We start from the raw sequence: 10,064 nt of genomic DNA, 5'->3' as shown, positions 1-10,064 counted from the left end.
CTGTAAGTTAGCAAGTTCAACTATACCCAGAAGCTGATGTAATACCTTAAGAGCATCATAGGTGCTAAGCATCATCTTAGGGATTCTAAGGCTGTGTGAAGCTTGGGGCAAGAAGTTATAAAACTGTTACACAAAGTATCTAACTTGTGGAACTTAAAAATTTGCACAGTGGTTTATTTAATGTTTTACCTCTGCAGTAGAGATCACTGAAATATGTACAGATAGCATTTGATAGGAAAGCAAATTGCACATACTGTAGTTACTGATCAATTTGTTACTCCATAGGAATTTTAACTTCAGATACTTTTACCTTATCTTATACATTATGAACCACAATATTAGAGATATGTAACAAACTGAGGAACATTAAGAGAAACTGTTTGAAAGCATTTAACTTCACCTGTGCTGATATTTCTGCTTGTATCAATACACTTATTGAATGACAGTATGGTGAGAACTTAACTCTTAGTCTTTGATAAACATGTGTACACATGCACAAAAATACATCCCTTTCAGATAAAATGTGTAATATTTTAAGTGTAAGACGCCTGACTTTTCAAGTACCAAGTTATTCTTGATGAGATGCGGACTGGCACTGAATATTAAAAACCTGTAATATCAATTAACTTCTGTTTAGGCATAATATAGGTTTCACGTGCCAACTCAATGTACATACAGTTGATAAAAGCCTATGTCATCAATACTAGAAAGTGAGGTGACACAAAGGGTTAGGAAAGGGATGGGATCATCTACTTTGTGAAGTGTGACCATTAAGTGCAGTGAGATTAATGTTAACCAGAAAACAAAACCCATCAGGCCCTACCCCTTTTAACAATACATCTTTTGTAAGATGCTAAGGCTGATAATCTGTAACAGCTATACACTAGCTTAAACAACAAACTTGGGAAAAAAATTCTTGTCCTTTCTTTCTTGTTTGAGCACTGTATGAATATAGCACTGTTTAGAGATAGTGTTCCACAAGCATTCACCAAGTCCAGTTTTATCCTTAACCCTTTAAAAATATGTACTCATATACACTTTCATTATGCCTTAACCATCACTACAAATATAGTTGTAGAAGATGAAATGCTAATCCATGCTAGCTCTTTTGAAAACTCCTGCTAGACTCTAGTTTCACATGTCCATGGTAACTTCTGCTTGCTTTAAGTGCATCCTCTTAGAGTTTGTTCCCACCACTGAAATATACTGTTTGTGGTACTATTTATTATGAGCTAGCTTATTAAAAAATGCTCACTTTCTTGAAAGAAAGGGTTAAAGAAGCAAAGTCTTCTCCTACCTGTCTGGAATCATGGAGCAACAATGTATGACGGAAAAAAAAAGCTTGCCTTCAGTCAGTACTGAAAAAATAATCTTTTAATTCAGTAGTCTTAGTGTTTTAACAGTTGATTACATAGGAATAATTAATTACATTTAATTTAGTAAGAATCAAATACTAGATATGTTAAATAGCAGCTACAACTTTTATTATTACTGGAGGTTTTTTAATCTCCCAGTAGTATTGAAACAGATAAGCTCGTATAGATAAAGACAGGCCTCATTATGAAGAATTTTTTTAAATAAAAATATTAAATGATTCAAACATAAGTTCTTATTTCTTATGCTATATTATCAGAAAAAGGCTATAGCTAATAGTCAACGTGCAAGGAGCCACTAGCTTCCTCCTTTTTACTTAATTAGCATGAACAGTGGTTGCTCGAATAGAACAGTGCATTCATTTCCACAGATGACAACAAAAGCGTAAACTATCATGCTTAGTATTTCCTTTCTAGAATGAGGTTAAGAAAAGCTGTGCATAATTTGCCCTGTGCAAGTTATCTTTCTTGCTACAAAAAGGCATTTAACAAAACAGTAGACAGTAGAAAAAATTGCACGATTTACTGTAGTTCAAGTAACAGTCACCGAGGCTGTGATTTTCAGTGGCTCCTAACCAACCGAAGTATCCAAATCCCACATAAACTACTTCTATGAAGTAGGCACCTACCTTCCTCTGCAGTTCTATCACGCTTCACCTGAAATCCTTGCACTGATACATAAGGTTCCAAAGAGAGACATTTTGTATGAGCCAGTGCTTTCAAGCTAGTAAACAGAGCATCAGAAGGTTCACTTACGTAGTGATGTCTCCATAAAAAGTGCACACAGCTCAACTCATCGTGTAGTTACAAATAAATTATTAATCCTGATTCACAGAATCAAGACAATGTTTCACTTCTTTCTGAAAAGGATGCATTTAACCTGTCACCTTTGCAGCTGCACACAATACACAGGTGCATGTGAACACTTCAAACGTGTCATTGTACTGGTTCAACTTCTTCATATCCTTCCTCTGCTGCTGGAAAAGCAGAATACAAAAACTCTGTTGCAGCGAGTATAACCATGGATTAGGATATGACCAAACTACGTGTTCTGTCACTGTGTAAGTACAGGTCTAGAGTTCTTATCTCACAACTGACAAGGTCAGTGGTTAGGCACTCCTCATTAAAAACTAGTAATAAACTATTATTTCTGGGTTGGTTTTACTCTGTCGTTCCTTACATATTCAACAACTCTCTTCTTGCATCCTTCCATACCTAACAGAAAAGGCAATAAGTCTCTTGTATACTATCTCCAAGACTAAGAGAGAAATTACGACTACTCCACAAATTAAGCTAAATGCCCAACGTGGCCCCAGGTGAGTGTATATTTGGCTCACAAAAACAGGTCCAAGTATGCGTGCTCCACTTCCAGAGGCAGTTAACCATCCCATGTAGACACCCTATAAAAGAGCAAAAGTTTATGTTAGGAATTTGGCTAGCCAAGAATTCCCACCAATCACCCTAAATAAAACGAAACAAACTGTTTAGGCATCATGCTTACCTGAGGTTTTGGGCCTAGAAGTTTTGAGTATAAAGTGTAGGACATGACATTACAAACTGGATAGCCCAATCCTATTAGTATGTCAGAGCTGATATACTGGGCCAGATAGATCATGGGAGTATTCAGGCACCAGGACTGTGTGACAGGGCAGCCTACAGGCTCTGAGTGGTTGGATGGAAGCTGCATTGCTTGCAAACTCCAGAAAGGTATCACCATTTCACTGGAAATTGTTCGAGGAATAGAATTGTTCTTTATTTCTGTAAAAACAAGTAATACATGCCACTAAGAAAAGAATAAAATAAAAAGCGTTCAATAAAACATTATGACTAGCTTAGCATGACTTGAATTATACCTTGCCATTGGATATTTGGTAGTTTTTTCCCCCAAGGCAGTAAGATAAAGAATCCAATTAAGATGATCAGTAAGCCTCCATGGAGTATGACACGCTCACCAGTCCTATCAAACAATGAAATTCCAATTAAATATATCATTTAAAGTATAATTTGTGGAGGTGTTAATGACACAGCCCATTAGTTCATAGAAAAGATGCCTAACCACAATACCTGCAGCAAGAATAGCAAAATCACAGTAACTTAAAACTTGTTTTTCTTGTGATCCCAGGATATGAGACAGAGAAGGAAGGGGCTCATGTTAGCAGAATAAAGAACAATGACAGCATCATGCCTCTGTCAAAGTCAGGATACTTCACTGTCATAGTATACCCAAATTCATTAACGAGTAAGAGACTTAGGTAATGCAGATTTGGACTTGCTAGAAAACTTTTCAGACTTAGCTAACATAAGTAACAAAATTTCAACAAACTCCAGAAACTTACTTTTTAGATAGCATTTTAACCACCATGAAAACAGTAACTGATTCGACGCCAATCACACTGAGGATTATTCCATTATAAAAAACAGCTTTTTCCCTCGTCCAGGAATACATATCCATCGTCAGTGGAGTAGCTATGCTAAATTGACAAAATTAAATTAAAAAAAATATTGTCATACATCATTATTAAAAATAAATCCACTAGACCAGATTCACAATTGCATTACAACAGCCATATTCTGAAGCATCATTAATGTATTTCAGGTAGTTCAAAAAATAATGATGGAATTGAAGCAAAGCAAGAGCTATGCTTTGACAGGAAGACGGGGAAAAAAAAAAAAATCGAGCCCTGTGAGTATAAAAATAATGAATATTTATATTAACCTACCAGTCACTGGGAACTCAATTTTCTAAAAAACTAAAGCAATTAAGACAGATGTGCTGTTAAAATAAACCTTAGTTAGGTTAGAACTCAAAGATTTGTAAAATAAATCCCATATCCTCTTAAGTATTTCATCAATTCCAAAAATTAAGTATTCTTCAGTCTGAGTTTTTCCCCCCACTTATTTTTTTAAAGAAAATGAGTGAATAACTCACCTCTATACATAAAAGTAATGTAAAATAGTGTATTTAAGAACATAAATGCATTAACTGTATCAAAACAATTGTTTTAATTATCACTGAAATAGGAGCTTTGCTGGAGCTTTTGGATCATATGAGAATCATACTAAGAAACTATACAACATTAAAACAGGAAGTATAGAACCAAGTACTCGAATGAAGACTAAATTTTCTCTGAAGATACTAGGTAGCCCAAGTTAGGCTACTGTTTTGTAACAGTTAAGAAGTTGAGGATGTGTGTTTGTGTTCATTCAAAAGCTTTTACATTAACGTTCCACATACCACACTGTGCTACTTATTTTTGGTTATTACTGTGCTTTAACTCATTACTGTGTTTCAGTATACAGCAATTTAATTGCTTATGGTTTTGGACTTATAAACCACTTCTATTTATGAAGGTTATGATTAAGTAAATGAGTGCAACAGAAAAGCCTTTACATGAACATACTGTCCAATCACATTATATGTCAAAGTATTTTAAGCAAAAATAAACAAACTTACGTTTCAAAGACAGCAAACACAAACAAGATGACAAAAAAAAGAAAATTCATTGCTACCACAGCAATATGGTCAACATTTCCTTCTGCATCCTGATCCAGAACACCACTTTCTGCAACAAAACAAAAACAAATCTGCAAACTAATCTTTTTTCACACTATCACCTATTACAGAGTAAGGAAACGATTAATGTCTGTTAAGTATTTAACATGCAATTTGGTGGGCAGTTAGGCGGATATGTTTTGACAATTTAAATAAAATATTTTTCAAATCCAAATTGGATTTGTTGAAACTCCAATTTTTCTGAATATGAGAGAAAATTATTTCCCAATTGGTTATACCATCTGCTGTTCCACTGTAATGCTAGGACCGACAAGTCCTGAGTAGTGCTAAAATAAGCAACCTGTTCTCAAGATCTTTACAAAGACCAAAACACTTGCTATTCTTCTTGCTAGGTCAAAAGTACACAGCAGTGTAAATACCCACATGACAATGGAGACTTTGTTCCTCTAACCTGGGTGTAGCATTTTGATAAATAAAATCACAGAATCATTTAGGTTGGAAAAGCCCTCTAGGATCATCTGGTCCAACCTTTAAGTTAGCACTGATACTTAGCTGTAAGAAAATATTTCAAAAGTGTCATTTGGTAAGCTTGAAATAAAACATAGATACCTTCTCCTTCAAAATTGATACTACTGCATTGCCGTCCCATGTCATCCACTCGATGCTCTCTAGAAATTTAGAACTGTTATCATTAATACACATACTTATTTGCTCTATTACTAAGTATACTTCTAAATGGCATCATCTTATATTCTAAGTATTCCCAGCTCCTTTAAGTATCACCTGTGTAGTCTACATTTGGCTGATGTGACCAACACCATATTTAAAAAAGGAAATATTCAGCTGGGAGAATACCACATATCTGTGTGCCTCTGTCCCATCCCCTCCCTGCCACCAGTGGAATAAGGCACAAAAATCTCCTCAAGATTTTTAAAAGGAAGACAGTGACAGTGAGAACCCTGTAAGCAACCTAATCTTATTTCTCTTTAGAGAAAAAACGTGCAGAAACCATCAACACTAAAAACACAAAAATCAAGGTTAATAATCTAATAGCTTTCTTTTCCATTAGTTTATATTCTAGCCATAGCTTCATTATGATTCATTTACCAGCATAATGAAAAAGATCTGTATTACAGAAGGTAGAAACTCTGAAACAATAAGAAAAAGATTTATAGTTTTAGCACTCCAGATTTCAGGCTTAGTACTCCTAAGCAATGCAATATTCGTTACCTGCAAACCCTTAAATCAAGGTAGAATATTGCTCTCTCTCTATCTTGATTACCTGAACACGGCAAAGATGAGAATAATATTAATAATTCCTAAAAGAGCTCCAAATAAAACTGGTGCTGTATACATGTTCAGCTGAAGATCAATTAATTTCCATGTTACTCCTTCTTCTCCAATAAGCGTAAAACATGTCTGAAAAACTTAAAAGCAGACATATTAAGAAAATCTTGAGAATCACTGAGAAAATACATCACAGACTAAACATGTAAGACTAGATAATCAAAGTTCTAACTGACAATTAAAGTATTTTACCTAACTTCTTATATTTTGAGAAATCTGTTCTAAATAAACTCTCAGATGCCAGTGGGATCTCAACTACCCAGAAAACTTCTTGGTTATATACAAATATACTGTATACGTAATAACATGACCCACAAAGAACTGAAATTCAATTCTGAGTGTACCAACAGTTAATTTTCTTGACCATGTGCAGACAGTTGATTTACTTTTTTTTTTTTCTTCCTTCCAAATGGAAAGCATTGGTTCTGGGACAAGAGCATTGCTCCTGCAATGGCAAGCTACAGGGACCACCTAACATATGGTCACTGAGAATTCCTACTTCTGAAGCCCAATTTTGACCTTAAGAATATTCGAGGAAAGTCCACTTCAGAGAAGTGAAGTAGTAAGAAATGCTCTACCTGGTCCTAATATGAAGCCTACTGCTTGGCAGGCACTGGTATTGGCCATGGCACTCGTTCTTTCTGTAAGGGAAGTGGCACCTGCAATATATGACCGAACTACAGCCACATTTCCTTAAAAAGAGAAAACAACAGTATTCCTGTAAATATTAAGTTATATTGTTAAATTCTACAGTTACATCTATTTTTTCGTAATTTGCAAGAAAATAAAACCCAGCACTCCCTCCCATATTCATATACACTGCACAATTACACAACTTTATTATAAATTAGTATTGACAAACTCTTTGCTTTGCTTATTCACATAATGATAAATCAGGTACAAAAACACCACGTTAACTATCTTACATGACATGCAAAACTTAGTAATTTTCGGAAACGTCAATTCAGCTGTGGTTACCTGCTCCAAAACCCACAAGAGCACGTGCAGTCAGCATGTAGTATTTGTTGTGTGAAGGAGGTACATGGACATAGGCATAAAGACAATTAGCAGCTACTGAAATTGCTGTTGAAACAACAAGAGGTTCTCTCCTTGGCCGGTAATTGGACCATAAGCCGAACAGGGGAGAGGCGACCATTTGGCCAATGCTGTACGAAGCTATAATCCAGCCCAAGAAACTTCCATCTGCTGTTGGATCAATCTGCAAAAACAAATGAAGCAACTGTATGGGTAAAATATTACAGATTTTTATAGTATCAGCAAAACCAATTTAGAATCAGTGCCTGAAATATCTAGGACTCTGCACTGTAATTCTGAGAGTATATGGCAGTGTCAAACATAAGCTGAACAAGTTAGCATGTCTGTGTGGCATTGCGCAGCACTATGTAAATACGTTTCTCTGGGTCTCAGAAGCTTTCACATAGTATTTTGTCTGGGGCAATAGACCTTGGCTAATTGTCTACAAACTGTAGAATTTCAGCAGTAAAATCCTAGGATAGATTAAAATACAATTTTAGAGATTTTTTAGGTCACTTCTGACAAGAAAGCAACAAAGAAAAAATAAAACCACTACCCAGGTAGACAGGCAATTCCCTAGTTACAACTATCAAGAAGGCCCACGTACAACAATCCGGCACGTAGAGACGAACTTCTAGCTTCAGCTTCCTTTTTTTCAAAAGGCAAACAAGCGTTATGCATTGTGTTTTCACACTACACATGCATTCAGAGATTTCTATTGATTCTTTGTTCAATGAACAGTGAAATAATATTGGAAAACCAAACATTTCTGAGTTATGATGTATCTTTATCAATTCAGTAACTGACAGATTTTATACAACAGTAAAAGGTGTCTTAGCAGACGGCAAATTAAAGGCCTCAGTATAACCACATAGTTCCCTGTACTATTCCTCTTCCTCAGTAAGATACCAAGTTTTATACCACATAATTACTGAGCAGGAGTTTTGTCTTCTTATTAATTCAAAAAAAATTAACATTTACAAACCTTTTGTAGATATGGCCATACAGACATAATTACAATTGAGAAACCTGCAATATAGTAAAAACATGATTGAAGTTACTTTGTTTGCCATGTTTATCAGTAATACCATTTACTGAAGCAGTTACTACAGATTTATTCTTCTGCTACTAGGCATATGATAGACAATGCATAAGTCTGCCACCTCAAAAAAATACATATTATGTGCTTGTATGAAGAGTAATCATTCTTCCTGATAGGAGCCACTATTTTTAAAAAGGACATTTTATAGGTGCATACATACTGAACAAAAAACTCTTATGAAAAGAATACTGATGCACCAAGCAAACCGCACGGAATTTTTCCTCCCAATGGAAAGACTACAAGGTCCCCAGAGTAAAAAGCATTTCTTCATACACAAATATACTTGTACTAAATAATTTTTAATACATCAAATGAAACAACAACAACAAAAATTACTGAAATATCCTATTGTTCTCATGATCATTTCTAAGTACACAGTAAATCACCAGAAGGCAAAAACCAACACAACTCTTACTTCAAGGGGCAGCTATTTAGGACTAAAACAGTAACTTGTTCTGCAGTGGAAATGCAAAATTCCTTAAGAGAAAACACATCCTGACACGTATTTTGAAATAGATAACATGCATTCCCACAGAGATCTTAGCACTTCAGAGCTAAGCATTACTTCTATTTTCATTTCCTAAACATTTTTCTTTGGGTGATAAAGCATGACCTTTGTTTTGGTTGGTTCTGAGTCATAACCTTACTCTGCCACTACCTTCTACCCCCAATGATTACAAAGCCAATAAAACGAGTTAGGTAATGTCATTCATTCTCAAAACACAGTATTACTTATTTTATTAAACGTAACTTTGTTTGATTTGCTAAAGTTATCTTCTCTTAAAAAAAATGAATCAAAAAATACACATTTTTATGGGTACAAAGAACAGTAGCATTAAAGGAGCTAAGAAGTAGTTGAAAACCAGACAACCCTATAATTTTCAAATCAGAACGTATTCATTAAACAAACAACGAAATCCTTCCACATTTACTCACCTACACTACTGAGAAACATAGTAAGATACATGATCCAGATGGACCTCCACCTGCTTTTATAATGCTCCTGTGTTTCCACAACATCCCTGTTTTTTGAGGGCAAAAGAGAAAGAAACCATTATCAAGTTATCTCAGGACATTGTAATCATTTTTCACAGACATCTCAGTACAACTGCATAAACTGCTTTTCACTCTCATACGGGAATGGACTACTACACCGAAAAGAACATGATTTGTTTTAGAAGCAAACACATTTTTCTCTGAAGAGCACTACACTGACAGAACGTAAAGACAAACAGAACTGCTGTCAGGCACCACTGTGTTTGAAAGCACTACCTGAAGAGAACTTTACCTAGAGAGACCTTCAATGCTCCAACCTGCGCACTGGCATTCAGGAGCACCACAGATCCCACGTGAAGGCTTCAACAACTGCGCATTAAACCACAGCACCCAGATGTCCTCTCACAGAACTGCGACTTTAAAGCAGAAGAAAACAACAACAACGCAACCGAGCTGGGACGGGAGGAAGGAGCCCGTACCTGCTCTCCTGACCCTCCTCCTCCTCCTCTTCAGCTCTCAGCAGGGGCTCCTGCCCTTCTGCCGCCGCCGCCATGCCCGCCCGGTGCCGCCGGGACCCGCCTCCCCCCCCTCAGCCACCGCCGCCTGGCCGCGGGTGGGCGCTGCCGGCCGGGCGCGAGGCCCCCAACGGCCGCCACCGGCCCCGGCGCGAGCAGCGCCGGTCACGTGCTCGGCCGGG

At 36.5% G+C, this 10,064-nt stretch overlaps 1 protein-coding gene across 2 annotated transcripts; it reads right to left on the bottom strand.

The window, feature by feature from the left end:
* Positions 1-160: 160 nt before the first annotated feature.
* On the bottom strand, positions 161-10,053 carry MFSD8 (major facilitator superfamily domain containing 8). Of its 2 annotated transcripts, none has more exons than XM_083833685.1 (12): positions 9,847-10,053; positions 9,308-9,393; positions 8,255-8,298; positions 7,213-7,453; positions 6,813-6,926; positions 6,170-6,314; positions 5,497-5,555; positions 4,828-4,936; positions 3,710-3,844; positions 3,227-3,330; positions 2,875-3,131; positions 161-2,773 (listed from the first exon to the last, which is right to left on the bottom strand). In XM_083833685.1, exons 1-12 carry the CDS (start codon positions 9,918-9,920, stop codon positions 2,558-2,560), a joined length of 1,584 nt encoding a protein of 527 aa, XP_083689811.1. In that variant the 5' UTR covers positions 9,921-10,053; the 3' UTR covers positions 161-2,557. The 2 variants fall into 2 exon arrangements, with proteins under 2 accessions (XP_083689811.1, XP_083689812.1); XM_083833686.1 differs by lacking the exon at positions 9,847-10,053 and adding an exon at positions 9,660-9,827.
* Between the last annotated feature and the right edge of the window lie 11 nt (positions 10,054-10,064).

The sequence above is a fragment of the Anser anser genome (genome assembly GCF_964211835.1).
Source record: "Anser anser genome assembly, chromosome: 4".
NCBI lineage: Eukaryota > Metazoa > Chordata > Aves > Anseriformes > Anatidae > Anser > Anser anser.
This window is presented reverse-complemented; position numbering and strand designations above follow the sequence as displayed.

What these genes read in the sequence shown, in the direction of transcription:
- MFSD8 (XM_083833685.1), bottom strand. Translation starts at nt 9,920, where the DNA reads ATGGCGGCGGCGGCAGAAGGGCAGGAGCCCCTGCTGAGAGCTGAAGAG. An exon ending in GTGTTTGCTGTCTTTGAAAC is followed by an intron (nt 3,845 to 4,827) that starts GTAAGTTTGTTT and finishes TTGTCAATTTAG; the next exon opens with CATAGCTACTCCACTGACGA. An exon ending in GTTAAAATGCTATCTAAAAA is followed by an intron (nt 3,331 to 3,709) that starts GTAAGTTTCTGG and finishes ATTGTTTGATAG; the next exon opens with GACTGGTGAGCGTGTCATAC.